This window comes from Strigops habroptila, chromosome 2 (assembly GCF_004027225.2).
Source record: "Strigops habroptila isolate Jane chromosome 2, bStrHab1.2.pri, whole genome shotgun sequence".
NCBI lineage: Eukaryota > Metazoa > Chordata > Aves > Psittaciformes > Psittacidae > Strigops > Strigops habroptila.
In genome coordinates, this window is record NC_044278.2 from 29,557,695 (window position 1) to 29,583,127 (window position 25,433).

At 43.0% G+C, this 25,433-nt stretch overlaps 1 protein-coding gene across 1 annotated transcript in view; it reads left to right on the forward strand.

The window, feature by feature from the left end:
- Positions 1-13,420, forward strand: part of CLIC6 (chloride intracellular channel 6) — a 31,550-nt gene extending 18,130 nt beyond the window's left edge. Inside the window, exons 2-6 of the mRNA XM_030477130.1 lie at positions 7,988-8,097; positions 8,545-8,670; positions 9,421-9,527; positions 10,078-10,259; positions 11,504-13,420. Of these exons, the coding sequence (XP_030332990.1) occupies positions 7,988-8,097; positions 8,545-8,670; positions 9,421-9,527; positions 10,078-10,259; positions 11,504-11,665 (687 nt within the window). The 3' untranslated portion in view covers positions 11,666-13,420. The remainder of the gene's footprint in view (positions 1-7,987; positions 8,098-8,544; positions 8,671-9,420; positions 9,528-10,077; positions 10,260-11,503) is intronic.
- Positions 13,421-25,433: the final 12,013 nt, after the last annotated feature.

Genomic DNA, 25,433 nt, shown 5'->3' on the forward strand with positions numbered 1-25,433 from the left:
CAGCTGTGATAGTCTTTGCAGCCCTAACTTGGTTCTTCTTATGTAGGGGATGATGGGTAGAGAAGAGGATCATTCCTGCTCAGGTGGGAAAGGGCCATGCTTCCTACAGGAGTGGAGTTCAACATGGACACTCTTTTGGTCAAAGACTCAGCTACTCAATGACTAGAAGCTTTTTGAACTGGAAGGAGAGTGCTCAGGGTTTGTCCCCAGTTGCAATTGAGTCAGCAGGGGCAGACTTCCAGCTTTAGCAGGAAAAAGGGGCCTTACAAGTGTCATCGTAGAGGAGAGTGGTGAAAGTCAAATCACCCCTTCATTCTTTAGAGAAAACATTTTAGTATACTTGCTCCCTCCTCTCCCTGCATGCTTTTTTGTCTTAACACCTTAGAAAGAGAAAGAAGCTATTTTTAGCAGAATGCTTGTAGTTACGTTTACTGTTGCCTCCTTAACCTGAAAACTTAATTAGGGTTTAGGACAAAAAGTGTGTTATTGAACTTGGGTGTTCAAAGTTGTAATCCTTTAAATATGTTTGATATTTAAACATATGAACCCTGTAATACTGTTCAAGATAAAAGATAGGTGTTATTAATATTTCTAAATATAAAATAAGATACATTTATTTTTAAAACAAAAATCCTTATCGCACACTTTCAATATCAAGGTGCTTATTTTGCTCTTAAAAAAGAGAGAAAGGGAAGGGGAAATTTTTTTTTTTTTTTTTTACCTGAAGGAGCATCCAATGCTGTTTAGCACAGGTTTCTCATTGAACTTCTCTGTTGCAGACATTGCACACAGCAAGAGTCTACATTGGTGAGTACAAAAAGTACAGTTTATGTGCAGGAATCACAACCACCAGCCACATTTTACATATGAATACTCTTTCTGTTTGGCTGAGAAACTAAACAGCAGCTGGAAACCTCTGGTTAAAATGTTTTATGTTAGCAGATAGGCAGAGCTACATGACTGTTTAAAAGTATTGGAATAATAAGTGGCAAAATTTTTACTTTGTCCATTAAAATGTATTTTAAATTGAAGATGATTTATCTTAAAACTTAGCCTGGAAGTACAATTTCAGCATCTCAAGTATTCTCAAGAGTGCCATTAGCAAAAAGCAAGGGTTCTTGCTTCAAAGGTGGCTCCAAGGCAGAACTTTTTATGGTGAGATGTGCTGATGTCTGAGGCTGCTGCTGCTGGTTGCTTCAAGTGCACAAGTCAAGATTTCCATTTCAAGCCCAGTAGGTGGCATCAAACGAGTACTCTAAAACTCAGTGTTTGGATGTTCATGCCCTAGCTGTAGCCACAAAATGAACACGGTGCTTAGATAGAGAAAATTCCAGGTAATGTCCCTTCCTTCCAAAAAAGCATTGGTTTGAACGTGATCTGACCCAAATGACGTGCCTGTGGTGCTTCTGTGCCTAGCACAGAATATCATATGTTATTAAGTATTAGAGTTGCCTTCAGTGAAGCAAAATGACTTGTAACTATATTTTTATTGCATTCATAAGAGAAGTAGTATTGCCAATTTTGGGGGTTTTTTTCAGTGTTGCGATACTATAGGAATCTGCATGAAGACCATAGTAGGCATCAAGAATGTAAAATGCACTTTGTATCCTCAAGCATTAGGTGCTGTTATTTTGTTTTAATTAAAACAATTTAATTAAAAAATCTGTCACAGCACACTAACAGAACATGGTTATGTCTAGAAAAAAGATGATTTTCTGTCTTTCTGCCTGTGATCTTAAAAAAAGGTTCTTAAAAAAATGGCTTGGGCGCTTCATGGTAAACAAGAGGGCAGTGGGGTTTCTTCTCAGGGGTGAGGAGGAGAGGGCAGGCACTGGAAGGTTCCCTTCCCTTTTTCCTTGGATATTGTGTGGACAAGTTCAATGGCTAGTTCCAGTGATGTGGCAGGGCAAGAAGCAGAGCTGTCTACCACCAGGGCCTTTCCTGCATTGCTGCTACATGTGCAGAGCCAGTGGTAGCTACTCAGGGCAGCTACTGCTGTCAGGCGGGCATTGCAGGGCTTAGTTCAGGGCAAGAGTCGGGGCTAGGAATGCAGTGGGCTCAGTTAATCCGTGCCAGTGTGGAACAAATGAGTCTCTAGAAGGAATTAAAGCAAAATAGCTGTTGGTCTTGAAAGTCGCACCCAGCCTTAAAGTTGCTTCCCACAAGCAGCCCAAGCTTGCAAACTCCTTGTAGTTTTTCAGGCAGTAGTTTTGGGCTGGTTGCTGTGGTTCCTATTCGACAGAAGATCAAATGCACTGTGAAAAAGGAGAGGAGAGTTGGTGGTGTGGTATGAGAAGGAAGAGCACACACAAACTGCCTGATAGCTAAGAATCGAATAAGGAAACCTAGAGGCAAGTCCCAGTTCAGGCTGAGACAGCTAGCTCAGCAGAACAGGCAGGGGGCAGATCCATGGTACTGGTCCCAACTGGATGGTTCGTTGTGTCCCAGTAGGCAGCAGTTCTGCTCCACTTGCTGGGTAAACCTGCTTCTTAGCCAGCATAAATATGGAAAAGGAGGTAACTTAGCTCCCTCGTGTTGAAGAAAGAAAATGGAATCAGAGTTCAGCTTTTGGATAAAAAAAAAAAAAAGTTATGATCCTTGTTCTCCTTTTTATTGTAGCTTCAAAGGGATTATATAATTATATGAAAACAAATAAAAAAGTCTGCTCTGCTCCTTCTGAACTGTTTCTTCCGTGCTTAACCTTCAAAAGGAAAGAAAAAGTCCAGGAAAAACAAATTCTATTCATCACGATTTTAAAGTCACAGAATGTTTGAGGTCAACAGAAGAACCTTCAAAAACCTGGTTCCTGAGATGTTTGGACAGAAACAGTTACAAAACAAATCCTTACAACAGCTCCAGGGGCAGAGCAACTCCAGCTCAAGGAGAGCCCAAACTACTGGCTTAAGAATGACATAGAGTGTGTGACTCCTGAGAAAAGTCACTATCATTATCCTCTTGCTGTGGATAAGGATGTGGAGGCAAGTGACCTCTGCAAGACCACCTAGAAAAGCAGAGCTGCTGCTCCAGAAACTGAATATAGTTCTTTTGGGACCCTCTTTGATATCTTGTGCCTAAGGTCTTGCTGTCTAATGAAATTAGCCTGAGGCATGGTGGTGCTCCTACTCATGAGCTTAAGCAGTAGTGGGAAGAAGGGTGTGGAGAGCTTCTCCCTTTCCCAGCATCTTTGAGCAAGACCTGGGACAACAACAGAAAAATAGACTGAAGAATGTGGAACAGTGAAAAATGAATGGAAACAGGGAGTGCATGCTAATAATCCTGGTAGGTAATGGCACGTGATTACAGAGAGCTGTCATAAGTTGATACTGTCACAATCGCTGCCTAGGGCTCTGATGGCTCTGAATGAAAGCTTCTGTGCACGGCCTGACATTTTTCTCCTCTGCAGCAAGGGCTGTCTTAATTGTTTGATTAATGAACTCATTAAATCCCAGTATTACTAGAAAAAGCATATTGACCTCCTGACCAATCACAATTAAAACGTAAATGCCACTTACTCAAGACGCTGGTTAGCCATCTGTTTAGACAGCAGAAGAGCATAAAAAACAGCTTTGTGTTTTGAGGATTTGGCCCACTTCACCCACAAAGTTTTAATGTTAAGAGAATGTCACAACAATTGCAGGTGGAGGTCATCATGCAGCATTACCTACAATTAGAGCAGCATTTGCCTAGTTATTAAAATTATAAGCAGTCTGGAAACACAATCTCCCATTGAATCAACAGCAAGAGACTCCAGCTGACTTCACCGCAGTTAAGATTTCACCCTGCATCATCACTAAGCACAGCAGTGAGGAAGTGTAACTAAATTCTGTGTGTGTACCAGGCACAGCTCAAAGTTACACATCCCTGAGCAGTGGTGTGGTGAAAAACACAGGGAGTTTCACTCCGAGGCTGCAATGCCCCTCGCTGCACTGTCTTCCTGAGGGTATTAATATGGGACAGGTGGGTCTTCTCTGGTTCTCTTACTGCTGCATTGTGTCCTGTTAGGTAAGATGTCGACACACAGTCTTACTTCTGTAAAAAGGGCACCCTTGCTTTATTGGGAAGTACATTAGCATATGATGATTGCATACTTCAGGTATTGTTGACTTGCTCGGTACACAGCTATAAAACTATTTCAGTGTTCCAGCTCATGATTTTTGAGTGGCTACTGTCATCATGGCAGACCCTCTGTTTGGAAACTTGAACACCTTTGTTATGTGTCTCTGATGCTTATGTCCAGTAGGAATTGTAGCTCCCCAGATTAGATGAGCTGAGTTAGGAGAACGGAGTTGTCTCCAGTAAGCCAATATGCATGTTGATGTATCTGAAGGCTTTTAGCTAGCTGTATTCACCCTGTGTTCTGTAGCAGGCCAAAATATCCATGTTCTGGGCTTTCAGCAAATGTTATAGGAAACTGCAGCATCTTTGAGGTGCCAGGTCAGACCGTGTCAAGGTCTGACTCAGATTTGGTGGTCAAGGTCTTGCAGTCACTTCAGACTGCTGGTCACTCTTACAGTAGGGAAAGGTTTAATCACTGCTTGTGCTATTGTGTGGGCTACTGTAATTTGCCTTCAGTTCTGCAGAACTGAAAGAAACCTGGAGGTATCCACCACCAGCCCTAGCGTGGCAAACGTGGAGATTGTCCTTCCTTCACCTCACACCCAGAGCTCGAGCCCCTGGGGACTAAATGGCTTTCAGCTTCCTAAAGCTTGATGTGGTTCACCACGTTCTCAGTTGTCCCTGCCTGAATGGCTGCTGCCTCCTTTGCCTTAGGACCTCAGCAGCTGGGTTTGACTGAGGAACTCCCAAAGCTCTGACTGTTCTTCTCAGCCCAGGCATAGCAGCCCTAGAGGACACGGACCCATCTAAGACGCTGGGGTGTACTGCACTGCCTGGATAGCATGGGCTTTTAGAATGGATTTATATCAATAAAGTGAATTTATTTTCTGCTGTAAAAGCCAAGTGCTTACCATAACCACTGAAGACAGCAAAGCTGGGCAAACACTGCAGCACTTCACTGGAGACTGTGGTGCCTTCTTTGCACAGAACATAGCTAAGAGAGCAGTACGCTATTAATGTCCCCTGTAGGCAGCATGGGAGGGGAAGTAGCACAGTACTTGACGGTCAGATGCCTTCTGGCTTTCATCAGCATGTTTAACACCATCAGAACTAGCCCATAGAAGTCATCAAAAAGTACCAAATAAACAGTTGATCACCTCAGTCATTACAGTTGGCAGGGCATTGCTGTAATCAGTAATGCTTAATCCCTTGTTTTATTCAATTCCCTAGTGTTCAAATGATTTTTTTATTGCCAGGTTATAGCTAGGTTGCTAGCAGGCTGAAAGTCATGAAGGTAAAAGGCTGAGAGATTTGCTTTTTGCCATTTTATCCAGTGCAAAATAGAAACACAGTAGTGCTGCAGTAAATTTTCCTCCCAAGTTGGTATGGACATTAAAAAGTTTGCACTTAAAAACAAAACAAGAGGTTACTTCTGTAACATCTCCAGGGCTATGGCTGGGGCTGCTGCATCCGGCAGTCTGAAATGTACTGTCCCCAAGGTGGTGGGGGACAAAATGAAGCAACAGAGATATTTCCTTAACTCCAGTAGTAAAAGTTCAAAGGAGCCAAAATTCTGGTAATTAGTGGCCAGCAGAAGATAGTAGTTGATCGAGAAAAGTTCACTCTGCTGTCACTCCTGATCACATAGCTCTTCTTGACCCCAAAGCTATCTGGAATGTTCTCCAAATGGCACATGAACTCTGCTAAGATAACTTTTCTCTTTTTTCCCCCCTATCAAAGCTGAATGAAAATATCAAATCAGTTGTAGGAGCTGTTTTTCTGGACACTTCTTCTTTCTTTCCCCAGACCATAACAATCTGTTACTGTAAGATTATTTCTTCATTGACTTAGCTTAATGGTTGAAATTCCTCAATAATAAACCATGTAAGACACCAAAGCACAGGTTGGTAGCTGCTGTCCCCTCGGTATCCTGCCCAAAGGGTTCCCCTGGGAGCCCATCTCAGGTTGGTGATGCTGTTGGCAGCACAGGTTGTGTGAGGGCAGTGGGCTGGGAAGCAGTTGCAGCAGCACCTTCAATGCCAGAGAGCTGGAAAGGAGTTGTCAGGAGCTGACTCATTGCCAGATGTGCCTGCCTGACTGCTCTAGGCACAGCACATCCAAAATGATGTCCCCTGGCTGCTGCTTCTCCCCGCTGCAGCCTGGTGGAGGGTGAGGGTGCCCATTGCTAACACCAAGGAGCCACAATAATACTCATCACCCCCCTTTTTCGTTGGGGGGGTAGGTAAAACTTGACATAAGAGACAGGATGAGACAAAATGGTGGTGTCGTGTATTTAGCTCTATTTTAAGCACATGCTAGCAGCATTTCTAGTCTCATTTTTACAAAATGCACAGGAGTTTTCTATTTTCTTGTTGCTGTGAACTGTACAGCGCTGGAAAGCAGTGCTCTGAGTAGGAAGAAAAATACAATAGTAGCTTTGACCAGCTTTCATTTTTGCCACCTACAAAACAAGAGTTTTCTAACACAGCAGTCCAGCTGTTTTCACATTTCTAAAAGTTTTTGTCCCCTGGCAGTGTTTATGACAAGAGGCTATTCTGATTTTCACTACCAAGAAAGCCAGTGATTATGCCAGTACCAGAGGCAGAAAGCAGCAGAGAGTTATCAGAGGAGAATCCTTCGGATTGACAGGGAGAATAAGACAGTTTATCAAGCTGCAGGAGCGTCCCTTCTCATACGTCCCTCAAACTCCATGGCAGAAACCTGCCTGCTCCACACAAGGTGCTCATTTCCAGACATAGAGCTCTTTGTGAAGGTGAGCACTGTAAAGGAATCCAACAGCAATGTTTGTTTATGGAGAACTTTTTACTATAGTTGAGATTCATTTGATAGCATTGAGGAAGGTGAAAGAGCAAGCAGAACTGGTTTCATTAATGTGTGTTGTTTGGTTATAAGGTCTGCAAAACTTAATGGACTAACTTATTAACTGAATAAATGATACACCTGGTTTTTTACTTCTGTGCACTTACATTTAATCTAAGTTTTGAAACTGTTCTCTAGGAGAATCATATGAAGGGCTTAAAAATTAGACCTCTGATCTCTTCCAACAATGTCATGTGAAGCCTAATTTAACCAATAACAACTGTGCAAGACTGCCTTATTTTAACAAAGCCTCGTAACAAAATGCAATACAAGTACATGAGAGCAACACTTCTGTGGCCGCACATTTGGTGAGTTGCACCTCTTGTGCTTTACACAGACACCCAATGATTTGTTTAGCCAAAAAGGAAAGAGGGACACACAGAAAAAGAGGTTACATGACTTGGAAAGGGCCACACTTCACACTTAAAAGTGGGACCCTTGGGACTGTAATGAGGAGGGAATACCCAGGGAGACGTGGCACTTGTGCTTCATTAGTTCTCAGTTCAGCAAAGCACAGAGACAGGTGAGTTCAGCACTGAACTTCCCTCCTCTCTGGGGCTCCCATAGTTGGTTAGTTTGAAATTCTTAATTGTTTGATTTATTCTGTTCATTCCCTTAAGTGCTTTAGACATTACATCTCAATTTATGCTGGTAAGTCTCCATTTGTTTCCTGTGATCATAAAACGACTCAACTGGTTTTAATCATGCAGTGACTTAGGTAGATTTATGTTCACATAGACAAATGAGGTGAAGATTATTTCCTCTGGAAGGACTGCTGTAATTTCAATTTTGTTTTCTAAGTTACGGCAATATTCATTATGCATTTTAATGAAAAACTACAACTCCAAGATGACAGGATTCTTTGTCATATCTCTGTGCATGTTTGGAGAAGGACATACAGAAACTTTGCATGAAAATATGCCTTGGTAGAGATGGGTAACATGCTATATGTACTCACAGCAGACCTGCGTTTTCTGCTTTCCTGCTGCATCTGCTATCAAAATTTGCTATAATCGCAGATATATGTCTACCTTTTCTTTTTTAATTATAGGCTGGCAGCGATGGGGAAAGTATTGGCAATTGCCCATTCTCTCAGCGTCTCTTTATGATTCTGTGGCTAAAAGGTGTCATATTTAATGTCACAACCGTGGATTTGAAAAGGTGAGATTGTAACAGGAGTTCTCTTTTTCAGAACAACTCTTCCAAAATGGTGATTTTAAAGGCTGACTCTCTTCTGATAGATTTGAAATGCTCACCGTGGCTTGGCATTATGTTAACAGTCTGGATGCCTGATTCCTCTTTAGGGTTCAGTAGCATAAGGTGGACTAACTCCTTTGAAGCTGTTGAGATTTTAACCTGTTTTGCAGTAGGTCTCTTTAACATGACACAAAAGTTTTGGGTTTTTTTTTTAAGCATTTCAGAGCACATTCAGATACAGGGTAATGAATCCTCACACCACTGTTGTGAGGCAGCTCGCTAAGGTTTATTTTGCAAGAAGGTTGTAGAGCAGCCTGCTGTTTTAAAGGTGCAACAGTTTGTTGCAATTAAGTGTAAAAATTGCAAATGTGGTTCCTGCAGTGATTAACCCCATCTCTTTCCTCCCATCAGAAAGCCCGCTGACCTGCAGAACCTTGCCCCGGGAACAAACCCCCCCTTCATGACATTTGATGGTGAAGTGAAAACCGATGTCAACAAGATCGAGGAGTTCTTGGAAGAAAAGCTATCGCCGCCCCGGTACCGTATTCCTGGCAGCTTCTCTTGCTTTCAGCCCCTCATGGCCCTCAATGGGGGTCAGTGACCAAATCCCTTGGTTTTGCTGGGTCAGGCCCTCATTCATTGTGCATGTGTCAGAATTGCATGTGCAGACTCGTCCTTCCCCACCTCAGCAGCTCTTTCTACCTCGCCCCAAACCCTGCTGTCCCACCATCATCAGCATCATGTCCCAGCCCTCTACCATGCGTCTGATGGGGGAAGCTCTCTCCCCAGCGCTCCCTTCTCAAGCAGCCAGACCTGACTTCAACTAGGCAAGCGGCTACTCCCCTCCACTTTCCCCGTCCTCTCTGCCCCTAGCAACAACAGCTACTGGGCTGGCTGCTCTCAGCTTGCTGATACCTGAGCTGGCCAGGCGAGGAGGCTGGGAGGAGCAGCAGCTAGTGTGAGTAGGGATTTTCCCTCTGCTTTTCCTTATGCCAGGAGCCATGCTCCACACGGCCTCATCTCCAGTGGAGGAGGCCTAGGAGAGGCACTCGGCTGTTTGGGCAGTGTTTGCAGCAATAACAGTTGTTTCCCATCTCCCTCAGGGAAAGGTAGTCATCCACATGGCTTAGGTATGTTTAAAATCATTTGCCAAGTAATTTTCAGTTCAGGATGGTTCCCTTTGAGAGTCCTGTGTATATTGTGACACTGCAGTGTAAATAATCTACGTTAATTAGTGGAGATGAAAATAAATGCTAGTCATATAACTTTTTTTGTTTAACTTCCCAGGTATCCCAAACTTGCACCGAACCACCCTGAGTCTAACTCTGCAGGAAATGATGTGTTTGCAAAATTCTCTGCATTCATAAAGAACCCAAGAAAAGATGCTAACGAAAGTAAGTGCTGCGGTCCTTTAGTCAGACCTAGTAGTTACTGGGAGAAATTAGAGCTGTACAAATCTAGTACAAGCCCTTCCTGCCCCAACCCCACTTCAGTGCCCTCAGCTGAAAGCACGGGACTCATGGGCTGTTCTCCCATACACCCCAAAGTGGCATACTGGTGGCTTGCTGTCATCGCTCCCAGCCTCGCTGTCCTGCCTGTGGGCAGGCACTTGCCCCATGTCTCCCAAGACAAGAAGTAAATGTGAAGGCAGAGCCACTCTGCCAGGCCACTCTGCAAAAGCACGCTCCACAGAGGTGTTTGAGGAGCCATTTCTGCCAACACAGGCCCATTCTGGTTTTTCTCAGAACCCCCCCTTAGCTACTTAGAGTTCTTATCTCAGCATTAAGTTTTAAGCTTAGGATAAAGGAATTGCAGGAGTTGGCATGGCCAGATGTCTGTGAGCTGGGCTGGTGCCAGGAGACAGGATGCAGGAGTCGCCTTTCTGTTTGGTGTCAGAGAGATCATGGTACAGGCTTGAATAACCTTTTTATTGTCTTAACCTAGATTTGGAAAAATCTTTGCTTAAAGCCCTGAGGAAGCTGGACAACTATTTAAATAGCCCCTTGCCTGATGAAATTGATGCTTACAGCACTGAAGAGATCACTGTTTCCAGCCGGAAATTCCTGGATGGAGATGATCTCACCTTAGCGGATTGCAACCTCCTACCAAAGCTCCATATAATCAAGGTTTGCATTTGCTTTTTAGCTTCCTGAAGAGTGGCACAGGAGCTCAAGTCCTTTTCTAAAAGGCAAAGGAATCCTTTATCTATTCTGAGGTCACACAGTAGCTGCGTAGGGACACTGTATGCTAATGCACAAGGCCATTTCACTACAGTACAGTGAGGCAGATCCTCAATTTGATGACTCTGGTGCTAGAGTATCTGGTTTCATATCTGGGCTGTGACTGCACTTGCTAAGCCTCTCAAAAGTATGAAATGAGTGCTGTAGAGAAGTGTTTTCATTTGCATTCCACATGCAAAATGCTTATGAGCATGGACCAGTAAGGTTAAATTATTTTGCCCATGCTGATTCAAGAAGCCAACAAGTCCTGAAATTCAAACCTGTCTCTCCCACGTTTAATCCAAAACTCTTGCTTTGCTGAATATCACCACTAGTATCAATAACACCAGCAGGGTAACCATCACCCACTGCCTTCCAGCCAAGGCTCCCAGCCTCCTCTTGCAGGGCTGTGGAGCATCTACACACACCTAACAGTCCTAGTGACCGAGATGTCTGGGTGTTGCCACAGCCTGTCACTGGGCTACTCTGGAGCCAGCCAAGCTCTGGAAGAGAAATGGCCGCACTGGAAGTTCATTGGCTTTCAAACAAACTAGGTCCCTTCAGAAGGTGTCCCTTTTGACTACAGGCACAGTAAAGCTCAGAGGTAGCAGGGTCAGCAGAGCCAGTGTCGGGAGAATCACCTTGTGCCAGGTGAATGCCTGAAGGATGATGGAGGATGAACATTGCGCCATCCTTTGCTGGCCAACAGGGAGTTATTAGGTATCAGCCAATAGTTGTTTTCCCTGGCCATTTGAAATCTAGTATTTTAATTCAAGCTTTTCGTTTCAGTGAAAGTATCCAAGTGTGGGGCAGTTGATTACTATAAGATTATTCTGTTAATTCTGGTTTATGCTAGCTCCTTTGCTGTTTTAAGCTGTATCTCTTCCACGTGTGGTCTACTGGTCCACATAGCTTTGCATAGCTCTAGCAGAATATTTATACCAAATAAATCCTTTTAAGTGAGTTAGTTTGTTAGCTAGCTTTCTTCATCCCATGTCTTCTCTTTATTTTTTCCTTCCCTTTTACCCCTATGTTGCATATAACAGCGGACTTACACGTTGAAAATTAAAAATGTGCATAAAGAGTAGATCTGGGGTTTTTTTTCAGATCACGCATATAATGATATTTTTCTTTTTTTCTTTTGATAAAAGGTTGTTGCAAAAAAATATAGAAATTTTGATTTTCCACCTGAAATGACAGGGATTTCAAGATACTTGAACAATGCCTATGCAAGAGATGAATTTACAAACACTTGTCCTGCTGATCAAGAAATTGAGTATGCGTACTTGGATGTTGCAAAGAGAATGAAGTAAACAGAAGATTTATTGCTCTTTATTGCTTCTGAGATTCAGATGGGCAGCAGCCAAGATGGAAGTAACAAAAGCCAGCGTAATTTTAGTTCTGCTATTGGCCAATCCTTCTTTTATAATGATTGTATAGCTTTATTTGCTCATTCTTAAGTTATGTATGTATATGTTTGTGTGTCTGTACAGATGTCTGCACAGATGAATGTCTGTTGTGCATTCCAAGTTAAAGGCATCAGTCAATATTCAAGCATTCGTTGAAGTTAGGGAAACAGTGTAGGTTACACAATTATAGCGATAATTCAGACTAATGACTTAGGACGAATTGCTGAATTTTGAGAAGAAATAGCCCTGTTTCTAACACATTTAACCTGTCATTATTGCTGCCTCTGATCTCTGTTTCACATTTGTTGCCAAACTTCATAGTTACCAGGAGGGTTTCTGTTTGCTTCTCTGCAAGCCTCAGAGGGCCCCAAGCCAGCCGCTGGTGCCCATGCAGCACCCTGGTTAACCCCGGAGAGAGGCCAGCCTGTAGTTGGCACCACACCTGATGTCCCTCTCCTCCGTGCTGGAGACCTGCGGGGCAGGTCAAGGAAGCAGAACTCCTTTTTACATCGTGCGAGTCTTCTTTGGTATTATAATTAAATAAATAAATCCATCCTGCCTTCTCCTCTCTCAGGGCTGCATAACCCATTGAACTTCCCTCCTGGTGCGCCCAAAGAGAGGAACACAGACTGTCACTGGCCTGTGGACTGTCTGGTAGTAGGTATTTGACAAGGGAGGAAGGAGAGACATGGTTTTCACTGTAGACAGAAGAAATGGGTGAACATCTGTCCCCTGCTACTGATGTAGGATTTCTTTGTCATCCTTCCATGGCTCTCATCTGGTTTTGGAAAGCAAAAAGGAGGAGAGGGTCTAAGAAAGAAACAGTCCTCCTATGCTTCCTTTTCCTGGTTGAGCTTTCCCAGGGCAGCTGCTAGGACTTCACTGCTGAGAGCTTTACAGCTGATAAGACAATGTAGACCTACCTCCTGCCTTAGGTGGGGGATGGATTAGCTGAACCCCTCCAGCCTTGCCTGAGTCTGTGTTCAGTCAATCAGCACTGGCGAGGAGCACCCCCGAGCCTGGCATCAGGGAGAGCACAATCAGAGATGCACGGACTGGGCTAAGTGACGTCCACAGCTGCTTTCTGCTGAGCAGGCCCTCAGCAAGCACATAGGAGTAGAGTGTGCAGTGCTTTAGGCATAGGGTCACCTGAAAGTTTTCTTCTGATGGATTTTGCCTGTGTACAAAATAGATGTGAAAATGGCTAAAAATAGCCTTTACAGCACCTACATCCACAGAAAGACTCTTTTAGACTAGTCACTTGTCCTTGCCCATGTCAAACATATGCTTGCTTTCTAACAAAGCTTTACTTAACCGTAATAGTCAGTGTCAGATACATTGTGCCTGCACTGTCTTTGTCTTACACACTACACAGTTCTGACGCAGATGTGCTATCTTCACAGTTATTTGTAAGCAGTGTTGAATGTGTGGCTTTAGTCTGCCGTTAGAGAAAACAGGCACAATGCCTTTCCCCTTCCACCCTTAACTGTGAACTCTCATATTGGGGTTGATAGCTGAGCACTCATCACATATTACTAACTCTTACTTCGTGTTTTCAAATACATACATATATATATAAAATATATAAAAAATGAAATCTGTATACTCTTTTCATATGCCTTACAAATTTAAATAGAAAATGCACAAATTCATAAGTAATTTGAACAGTGTCCTGTCTTTATTTCCTTGGTAATTTCCTCGTAAGCTGCATTGAAACAGTGGCCTAGATTTTAAGGAACACAGGGCAAAATTTAATCCAGCTTTCATTTGTTTTGGAGGAATCACGTATGTCACAGACTTGCGGTGAGATCTTGGGAGCAATACATACTGACTGATGAATAAGAAACCAAAGGATTTGCATGTGAACCTTGACTGCCGAGCTGCCTAGCACAAACTGTCCCACATCCACGCTGGTTTGGGGCTGTCCATATTTGTAACTGTTTGGTCTTGTGGAGATCCACTTGAGATGATCCAAAACCACCAGGGACTGCCCACACTGCTCAGCAGCTCTTGCAGCTATGCAAATGTGAAAAGCATGAGACAGCTCCTGGCCTTCTTGTGCTTCTCACCATAAAAATACAGTTATCACTGTGTATCCTCAATAAATAACAGCAAGCCTGGGCTATTCCCTGGCCCTGAGAGCACATAAGCAATGTGTGGGTCACATCCCTATGGCTCTTTTCTACCTCCTGGAAACAGGGTGGCCATGCTGGTTGTGGGGAACAGTACCTATCTCCAAATCATGCCTGGACATCAGTGAGAGCAATGCTCTTGGCAGAGGTGAGAGTATTTGTAACAGAAGTCTTGAGGCTGGTGAAGATGAATGAAAATGTGCCTGTGAAAGCACTGGAAGAAACAGAACAGTGTTGAATAAATGAATAGGTTCATTGCTACAGGGCGTTGTACAAGTAGATTCATTCAAAGGACCTGATAGCAAGAAGGCAAAGAGCAAACTGAAGCCTCAAGCTAAGGCACAGAGATAAGGAGGAACAGGAAAGGTGCCATAAAACATCCTGATAAAGAAAACAACAGAACAATGGGAAGCAGGAATTTCACCTTTGACTTAAAGATCCTAACAGGTCCCTAAAGGGTACAAAAGGCACATCCAGAAAACAGCTTGTTGTCACCAGCGAAGAACCCGAGAGCTGCGCCAGGACTCGACAGTGGGTGGCACTGGCCTGCCACCTCACACACAGAGGGGAAGGGTGTCTGGGTGCAGGTGTCCAGTGGGACACTGACAGTGGGTAAAGTACCTGCCATTTAGAAAGAAATATCACCCTTTGATTCCATAAGGTCCCACACAGGCTTCCTTTCCCTGGACCCACGGTAACAACCATCTGATGGCCTCGCCCTCCCTGCTCCCTCCCAAACGCAGCACCCATGCCTGTGTCTGGGGCCAGCTGCAGCTCAGGAGGTGGTTTGCCAGGGCTCAGCAGCAGCCCGTTACCATTTATTTTTCACTGACTGGAAAGCGCAAGAGCCATATCTGCCTGAAACGCCAAGCTGCTCTGTGTTATGCCCATGTTTTTGGTTAATAGACACGATGAAACTTCTTTTTAGCTCCAGATCATTCATTTAACCTCCCTGTCCTCTTTTTCTAAGGCTTCATCAGAATCACATGCCTGCACTTAACAGTACTGTCAGGTGAAGGTAAAAAGAGCTTTGTGGTTTCCTTACTCCTCTTACTCATGCAAAGGAAGCCTGTGGTGCACATGATGCTACCTAAACCAGTATGTTAGGGTTGGCGTTTCAATATTTCTGGCAACACAGGGAGAAGGTGCGAGTAGAGAAGTCACAGAAATAATCCAGTCTATCTGAAAACTGCAGTCACTTCATTTGTCCTGGGATGAGCTAAAGCATCTGCACAATCCCACAGTAAACGAGTCCACATCTTCTACACATTTTAAGCATCTGAGTCTGGCCCTTCTTAAAACACGTTATTTTAAGAAAATAGCTTTGTCCACATTTGAGTTATTTCATTTTTAAAAGACTATCAAAAGATTATTTTTTAAAACAATTTACTGGATAACACATTAGATGAGATGAAAGAGAAAGTAAGTTGTGGTTTTAACAGTATCACCAGCTAAGTGGCCTTGACATGCAATGAGATGTCATATCTAGACACAGATTTGTAGTGCTTGATCCCATGCCAGGGCAGAGATCACGTTCTATTATTTAAAGTCATGTTTGTGGAGATAGAGCTACTGATTTCCAAATTCTTATTACAACAAGTAGCCTTCTGTGCACAAAAAATGTTTTTATTATAATTTTAACTACCATTTTTTGCATGTCCCTTTTAAACATCTATTTACACAAGACTAATAAGGTCAGACAGTCACTTTATTAACTGCTCTTCAACCACTTGTGTAGAAAATTCTTCAAGGTTGGAAAGTTTCTTTCTCAGCTTCAGTATCTTAGTCTCCAGCATGACCCATCAGCTTGAAGTTTGAACACTATTTGCGCTCAATGCAGTATTTCCAAAAGCAAGCTGAAATAAAATCAAGTGCAGGGTAACCAACCGTAACATATTTTCCCCAATGCATATTCTTTATTTTTAATAGCTTCAAAGCAATGAAAAAATAAACCTCATGAAAGAAAGTTAGTATTCCTTACCTACATCAACATGCGCTTTTTTTGAGTATAAGCAAATATCTAAATTTCACAAGCACCTTAAAATTGGTTGAAGTTCAGTTTAAAAGCCTTTTTTTTCCCTAGGTTATTAGGAAGCTGTCAAGAACCAGTATTCAACTGCTAAGACTGGGCATGACTCTGAAAGTTCAAGCCAACAGAAACTAGCATGGCAGAGCCTTGGCTAGGTCAGCAAACACCCCTCTAAACCAGCCACTCCGAGTGCTGATACCACCCAATCACTGCCAGACGCACAGATGCCCCCCATGGATCCTGAAAAGCTGCTTAAAGGTTCATAGTGGTTCTGTGGACCCTCACTGTGGCATTAGTGCCCACACATGGGAACTGCTGCCCTAGAGACTGAGTTTCCTGATCCTGAGCACCCGGAAGGGCTGGGAGAGCGGAGGTTTGCTGCACGCTCATGCTATGTTCTCCCATCAGCAGCCTTATCCCTCAACTACTCTTAGTTGTCTTATATGACAAAGACGCAAATGCAGACCCTACTGACGAGAGAAGGGGTAAAGCAAGATGGTTGCTAGTGCATGGCTCAGACCAGCATTCAGTTTTCCTTCACTAGCAAACTCCAAGAAGTAAAGGAGCAAGGCTTTTCCAGGTCCTGGTCTAAATTGGACTTCTGCTGATTAAGATGTTTTTATTGATGAGTAGAATGCAAACAGAAAAATCTCTTCTGGAAATGAACTAAAGGAAACAAGAATCTTATTTCAAAATTTGAACATTGTTCAGCCTTTTGATTAAATCAAAGCAATGAACTCAAATAAAAATAAATGTTCCTTTTCAAAAGCTAAGGCCATTTATTTATCTTGGGTTTCTTCCTTCTGTTTTTTTTTCAGTGATGAAAGGGGAAAAATGAGAGGTAGAAGTGCTGGGGAAGAAAAGACCACAGAATACCAAACTTTGCGTTTCAACTCAAGATTAAAAAGTAAAACAAAACCTAAAGTAAACCCGTATCTTCTTCTGCTGAAAAACATTTGAAATGTTGCTTTCATCCAACTTCTCGTTCTTCATTTTGAAAACATTATCATCAGCACCAAGCTCCTAAAAGTTTCATTCCTCTCAAGTGATCTGCAGTGAAGACAAGGCGTCTCTAGAAGTAAAAACTCTGACGCTCCTTTGCCCATAGGAATAATCACAGGACAGATCTTCCAGCTCACTCCATTGCAGGACACTGAAATAGTCATAAATTGTGCCAGGTAATGAAGCCACACTCATGTGAGAGGCTACAAGGAGTTGGACCTTACACAGGCTTCAAGGAGGGTGCTGCATGTCAAATCCCTCTAATATACATAACATCCCTTCTAACATACAGGCTCTGAGTGCCTTACACGTAGCTGTGCTGTAGCAGGCAGAGTGTTAGAAGCCCATCTGTGCCTAAAGATGCCTGAGCCAACAGGCTGCAAGGCAAGTAAGGGTATTAGTTATAATACCTTGTGATGTGGATGGCAAGTCCTACCATTGCATCAGTATGAGTCCTCCTGAAGGTTACTCCTCTGCTGGTATCAGCGAAACCCCCTTTGATAGAGCTCACATCACTGTGGGTGTAATTTGAACCAAAGTGAAAGCCTCTCCCCACCTCCTGCCTCCCTCTCCTGCCTCATTCTAGATAAACCTTGTGCCTTGGGAAATGTGGTAGCAAAGGCACACCCAGATAACCACATCAATGAACTGATAAGACAGGCAGCCTGCTGAACCACAGCTGCTGTAGAGGTGAGAGCAGCTGTAGCAGCTAACCATGCTCCTGAGCCTCATGAAGACAGTCACCCTGGCTCTGCAGGCTTGTGCCAACAGCTCTCTAAGCCAGTTCAGCTGCCCGAAGTGCCTAAGTTACCCTCATTTTCTTCACCAGCATGATGTCTTGTCCAAGTTAGAGTACCTGCTTCACAGTGGAGGGGGGATATCCACACTAGGCTGCTTGTATCATGTAGACACACCCCTAATACCACAGCAAGGTTGCTCTCACTGAGTTACGAGTTGTTTCGAGATAAATGTGGGAAGGCACTGGAATGCTTTAGTCTCCGTCCTCATTTTCCTTATTCAAAGAGTGGGTTTTTTTACCTTTGGCATAAGCAGCATAGTCTCTCTGCCTAGGGCATGCAGCGGAACTGCTCGCTCACATTTCATGCCAGCTGTGTCTGAGTGCATACCTTGAGCTAGAAGCTCTCCCAGGCCCCACAGAAATATAGACCATAGGGATCACAAATTGAGTTGGACCTACAGAGTGATAAGCACGTGAGGAGAATGGCTCATGTCATGCTTGAAACCCTGTGTAAGAGGGGCAGATTCAGGAGATTGCTCCCAAGGGCAGTTTCAGGCGGGACTGACAGGTACTCAGTGTGCAAAAAGAGGGACCGAAATGTAACAAGCTTCAAAACATTACTCTGCCCACTTCAACTTACACAATTGTTTTTTTCACTTGTTGCTTGGCTTTTTAAATCTTCCAGTACATCATACGTGTTGTGCAATGTTGAAGTGCTGTTGAAGCAAAGTACATCTGCCACTATCAATCTTTTCAACTGCAACAATCGTGAATTAGATCTTTGGAAGAACGAGCTGGCTTAAAAAGTGTGACAGACTGAAGAGGTGTTTCTTCTGTTTTGCCTGCTTTACTGTCCTAGCAGAAAGCTAGTAATCAGTCACAAACCATAGAAAAGAAAATTGTGACTTGGGATTCTCACTCCCGCTGCTAGTTAGGTACTAAATTTACATATCTACTGGGAATATAAATCCAAAGTGCAGGAACTAGAAGGGACAAGAAGAGAGAAGTAGAAAAGGACAACATGAAAGAAAAAAAGTTAAGAGGTAAGCTGAGACAAGGCAAGGGAGATGTTCTTTCTGAATAACAGGCAGTATTTGTACTGCATGTACCTGATACAAACAATGTTTTATACACACATATACACACAGTTCCTTTAAGGTTTTGTGCTCTTTCTCTCAGACAGAATGCAAACACCCTTCTTCTCCCATGAATTTAAGAATTTGCCATGAAATTATGTTATAAAATGGGGAACAGTCAAAACCATTCATCTGGATTAAAAACATCTCATTTGAACAGCTGACACTTTAAAAGGTTTGAAAGTCAGTTAGAAAATAGGTGTCTTTTAAAAAACAATCCCAGAAGATTTAATACCAGAAAATGTTGAAACACTTCAGCCAGCTTCCCATCTCACCCCTACTGCAGTAGTGTTTGAATGCCTCAGAAGTATACTCACATCCACAACACTTGTCACAAAAGGAGAGCTGTTATTCGCATTTCACACCCACAAAACTGAAGGAGGCACACAGAAAATGTTCTAGTTCAGAGCCATAAGGCAAACTGTGGTGAAGTGAGGTCTCTCACTCTTCAACTTCCATCACCAAAGTGCTTTTCTGAGACAGACTTTGTTATATGTACATTGGAAGCTGTGCATGTGTTCTCTTTGGCAATATAAGGTAAAGTCTGATTCAACTTGATAATGGCTAAAATGTCTACTTTGGTTTCTGTTCAATGGTTTTCACAATCCAGATAGATTCCTCTTTGTTGTGGGCCTCATCAACACCTGGCATGATTAGCATGAACCCAGAGTTTGGATGGCCCTAGAAACAGCACTGGTGCCTCACCTGTGGATATATGTCAGGGGAAAGTGTTTCAGCGAGAAAGCTATGGTTTACAATTTTTTTAGTTTGGCATTTCTAGCACCTTCTACAGCACTAGCTGTGGCACCAAAGTGACCCAGTAACTAGCTAGACAAGGTACAGCATCAGTATTTAAGTTCTACCTTTCCTAATTTTCCAGGAGGTTGCCAGTGAATGCTTCCAAAAGTTATTCCCATGTAAAGGATTTATTTCCAGGAGGTCCTTGCTCAGTTCAGATGGAAAATCAGATGGATTTTCATTTACATCTTCCTGCCCAAAACAGTACAAATTTAGGACTTGTCAGTGAATGCAGTGAAGCAGCCTCTAGACGCTGAGAACACCGGCGATCCAGGAAACACAAACCACAGCATTGCTTACTTTACTGAATAATGATGAGATTTATATGGGTTATTAGACAACAACAAGAGCAACAAGAGAAAACACAGAGCTGCCTGTTCTCACCATTTCAACCTTCTTCCCATAAGTCTTGGCATAAGCTGGAATGCAAAAAGAGAACACAGAAACTGTTCTGGAAGACAATGGTTCTGCTTCCTGCACACTTCAGCATGTTCCGTCATTTAACAAGATGCATCCATGAGGAAAGTTAACAGAGCTGGCTCCTCCCGCACCTCAGCTTCCCATAAATGTAGCATTACCATCTGTCCCTCAAAGGTCAGCTTCACCTCCAGCATCGCTTCCGCCCCTTACTAGGGTGTGAACAACTGAGTTGCTGAGACTTTCTAAAGTGGATAGGAAGCTGCTTTGATTTCTTGACAGTACAATGAACATTTTACTACTGGTATGGCAGTTAAGACTGACAGAGATCTCCAAAGCAAACACTAAAGTGAAGGGAAATTAACTGAAAGTAGACCCTGGTAGGGGGTTAGCTCTATTGTTCTGTGCTGGATCAGTTGCTTTTCTACTGAAAAACCTCACCCTTTTTTTCCACTTATGCAAAAGCTGCCTTTCAAGATACACATTGCTGTCTTGAATCTCCAGGAAAGCAGTCCCAAGCTTTAATGGGATCTTTGAAATTGTCCTGGTACAGAAATACCTAGGTCAGACTACCTGGATCACACAAGCATAAACCCAGATCCATTCAGATAAAGCTGCTCAAGCATGATAAATATGTCTGTTGGAAAACCCCACTGGGCACTGCGGCAGCTCTGGCACTGGCAAGTATCACCATGGTGTAATTTGGCTGACAGCAGAGCAGACAGACTTTTTAGATGACTACAGACAAGACATAAAATTTAGACAAAATTCTCTTGTGCCGAGACATCTACCAAATTTGACCTGAGAAAGCTGTAAATCTCTCTCTTTTTGGTTTGGGTTTATCTGGGTGGGTTTTTTGTGCAGAATTTGTATTGTTTATGGACAACTAAAATTTAATGCTGGTTCTCACAGCAGGATGTTCATGCCATGGTTTGGAGCACTGTTCAGTGCTCATGGGCTTGCGTTCCTCATTTAACTGTGTCCAGTTAATAACAAGTTTAATGTCAATGGCACACATAAATCCTGCTCCTTGTTTCCATTTGCTCTCCTTAAGTTACAAAGGATTCCCTGTTACATTGTGGAAAAGTTTTATGAGAGGGCTATTGACAAAAATTGAACCTACACTAAGTTTATGATTGAAGTGAGATCCTTGTTTTACCAGGCAGATGGTAGATCTGACACACTAGAATATAGTGAGGAAACTCTTGTTTATAGCTGTGCAACTGGTGTACATGAATTGGGTTATATAGCATTCACCTTCTGAAGCTGGAACATGACTTACAAGTGTTAGTAAAAGAAATTATTTAGCCTCTTCTAAGATTTAAAAGCAAACGATCACTGGTCCAAACAGAAGTCAATGGAAATTCTGTGGCTTCTGGGTTTGTTTCTTGTTTAAATCCCTCCACCTCCCTGCGTGTGTTTTTGCTTCCAGTTATACTGAAACACGACCTCCGCCCTGCAGATACGATCATTATCTCTTCAGTATTTGACTCATGCTGTGTCATTAGTGCTGAATGACATGGCAACTTGTACTACAAGTAAAACATACAGAACCAACATTGATAAATGAGGTGCCCTTAAAATACTAATAAAACACCTGCAATAACATACTGCTTGCAGTAAGGTTTTTCACAGCTTGCTCTCCTCTCCATTCTTGGATTTCGTCACGAAGAAATACCTCCAACACTCTGGAAACTTGCATGCCTATAGGAACTTCTAGTGAGGACAATTTGCTCGTTTCACCCCTCCTTCCCAAAAAATCTTTCCATAACAAACAGACAAACATAGAGGTACCCCTTCCTTAGAAAAACACATTAAAAACAGCAGTCAAGGAAATAAGGAAGAATCTTAGCCCATTCAAAAAGGCACCTGGCACTTTTTGTTACCGGGCTCTTACATGCATTATAGAAAAAGGCATACACAGAATCAACAATATACAGTGCCTTAGCTCTCTAAAACTAGTAATGGATTTGTGAATTTCCAGACCAATTACTTTCTGGCAGTTATCTTTGATTCCATTGATTTCATGGTCTGCTGTGGGAATGGCACTTTTTTGTGCTTCATCAAACAATGACAGAAATTTCAGGATCCTTTCTTGTTGATCTGCTACAGGGATCTCCAATGACCTCTGCCTCTGAGCTTGGCTGTGGGAAAAAAAGAAGTGTTACGATCTTCTTAAATGTCATGTATAAAACTGTATCTACAGTTTGGCTGGATTCACACCTCATTTTTCTTCTTGGATCTGTTTACCTCAAAAAGGTAGCCTTGCACTTACTGAAAATGCAGATCTCTAGTACAGTTCAGCTCAATGGTAAGGTTTGTTGTAAACTACACAGCTTCAATATGCAAAATAAAAAAGAATTATTAAACAATAATTTCAAATAAATATAATTATGTAATTATATAATTAAAGTATAATAAACAATTACATTACTTAATTTAAAAGAAAAAATACTAAATAATAAAAAGGATTCATTAAAAGGAATGCAACATCTTTGTTGGGCCAGTTTCTTCAGTGGGGCTATGAGTGTTACTCCACCTGAGAATATCTTGTTTTCTGTCTTAGTAATCCCTATCATAATACAAAGATCTTCTCTTCATTCTTTTTACTTACATCTGTCAACTCCTCCTTCCCACTAGCACACTTAACAATTACACCCACGGTAGGAGACTGGTCTCCTACTGAGACATACCACAGGACAGCACTGGGATCCTTCGCTAAAGCAGACCTTACCTGTTGGATGCTGTAGGTTTGCAAGCACGACTGGAGAAGCAGCTGCTAGAAAGCCATTCTAAATAACTGCACTGATAAGAATATTAGTCAACATGTTGGCTGCCATTATGGGCAAACAGGATCTTCTAGGTGCTGAAGCCTCTATCTATAAAGCTCCTCAAAACTCCTTCATTTGCAACTTCTCTCTGGTTGAATGAACCATCCCATCCCCTGCCTTATAAATCCTTGGTCTTTCTTCATTACCCAGAGAACAAATTCCACATCCAATTTCACTTTAGCGATCTGCATTTTGACATTTGGAGAGGTGTCTTTTTTCTGTTTTCTGTGGTTTGCTTTGTGCCACTAATAATAAGGTCACCAATGTCAGAAGCCTTTTCTCTGCCTGAACACATCAGCTGAGTGCTCTCCCTGCTTGTACAGGAGAATCTTGAATGGCAAACTTTGGGATTGAGCACAGCCACTGCTAACAGCAGCACAGGGATGATCACCTGGATGTACATCATCAAGGCACAGAAAAGAAACAGGGCTACTGCTTCAGGAGCCAAGATTTCAAACACAGCAGTGACACTAGCTGTCAGCATGGCAAACAGTGAGGAACTGAATAAATAGCAAAGCCTCCAGACTCCGTCGTGTGCTCCTAGGGACTAAATCAAAGTGTGAGATAGGGGTGAAACCAGCCTGGATGAATCTGTCAGATGCAGGGCTAAATCACTCGACTGCTGCAGCCAAAGGTGGAGCGGGAGTGATACACCACTAGTTCAAGAGCTTGCATTAGCTTGCAGGGGGTGATAGCCAAGAGCTTTCCTCAAGTGTGTCAGAGGCATTTGGTGCCAGAGGAAGGGCTGCAAGGGACATTCTCAGGAGCAGAATGGTGGCTGAACTTCACAGTATGTCCTGGGCTCTACTTTCCCAAACATCCAGGCAGTGTAACAAGGGGAAAAAAGGAGTACCAGAACCACGCTGGGCAGAGAGGCAGCTTGGAGTGTGCACCACCATTTGACTGGACAAAAGACTGCCTTTTGGTCCTGACACAGGGCCGCACCACACACTGCAACACGGTTTGTGTAGCTAACTCCATATGCCTACTTATTGGGTTCTCTCACTGACTAATGGGACTTCTCTGCTTCAAACTGCAGCTTTCCTGCAGAGAAAGCATTGCTGAGCCTGAGAGAAAGCAGCCTGGAATCCAAGCGACGTTCTCCAAGCACAGCAAGAGGGCTCAGAGCAATGCTGAGAACAAAGAGCAGCTCTCTTCTCCTCTACCTTCACTAAAAAATTGTTCTTTTTCTTCCAGCACATTTAAAATGTGTTGTAAGTGCACTGCTGAGGGAGAGGATTGGTCTTCTTACTGAAAGAGAAAACACTCAGCCATCCTGAAAGGATGCACTTGACCAGTCCTCCCTGAGGAGGACACCTGGTAGCTTCATTCTGAAGAATTCCTCCAGCCCAACACCTCTTCACCCAAAATCCATTCATACTGAGTAAACATTACCCTATCTGGCCCTGTTCCAAGTAGTTCCTGTGGCTATTTTGTCAGCCTTTTGTCGGTCACTTGTGGCTGGTTTTAGGTGAGCTGAGATTTCCTTGTGACACTGCCTCCTGTTTGTGGTCAGAGCTGAGTATGGACAGATTTTTGCCATGCTTTTGGCTAAGGAAACCACAAGAAAGAGACTAGTGAATTGTTTTGACAGAATCCCACATAGCTTGGATATAAAAAAGAACTGAAGCTGCTGTTTGAGGCCTTGGGCAGGGAAAGGCCGGATAAACTTCATTTACTTGTATAACTCTTCCGTCGGGACTTGGCTGGCAACAAGGGCTCAGTTCAAATCCTACAGGTCACTTCTAAACCCAGATGCCCATCCAGAAGCTTGGGAAAATTAAAACTAAACTTTCTGGTGCTCAGCAAGCTAATTTTCTTCATTTGCAAACACGAGTCAGTGGACTTAATAAACGATGTTTTATTTATGGAAGAAAGGTAGACAAACAGCATAGCACACAACATTTAACTCCTAGTGTATTACTATTTGACAGTCATCTTTTTGGGGGGAAGTTGATGAGCTCAGCTTTCAGTTGCTTCCCTTCCTCCTGTAACATCCCACTTCCAGCTTGGGTTGATCAAATCTCGCTGATCAGCATGGTCTGATTCAGGCTGTTGGCCTCCTTTCCATTCTCTTTCGCCAGTCCTTGCTCTCCGAGCTAGTGCTGGAGTCAATTTCTGGTTTTCCAGCTCTTCAGCAAGACTGCATGCACCATCTCAGATTACCCCCGCCCCTGTGCACTCAGGAAACGCTTTACCCCATTCTTGTCTTACACTTTGGAGAATACTTCTGAATGGATTCTGCTCCAGTTTACACTTTAAAGACAACTTTTAATCAAAGCTTTTTTTTTTTGCCTCTCTGCCATTTTGGTTTTGGTTTGTTGTTTTATTTTTTTGAGGCTATAACTTTTGCATTCCAGTTCTGGAAGCTATTGGCCTGGTGAGGGTGACCAACTCACCCCAGGGACACTGAAGTCTAGCTCCTTGGCCCAGATTTCTATGCCTAGTTACAATTACAAACATTCTTCCATTTAATTATGCTCCTCTTTTTACCAGAAATGCCTCCCAAACATAATAAAATACTATGCACAAAGTAAACATGTCCCAGGCCTGCCCATCGGTTCCTTTCATTTATCTCCCCTCTCCTC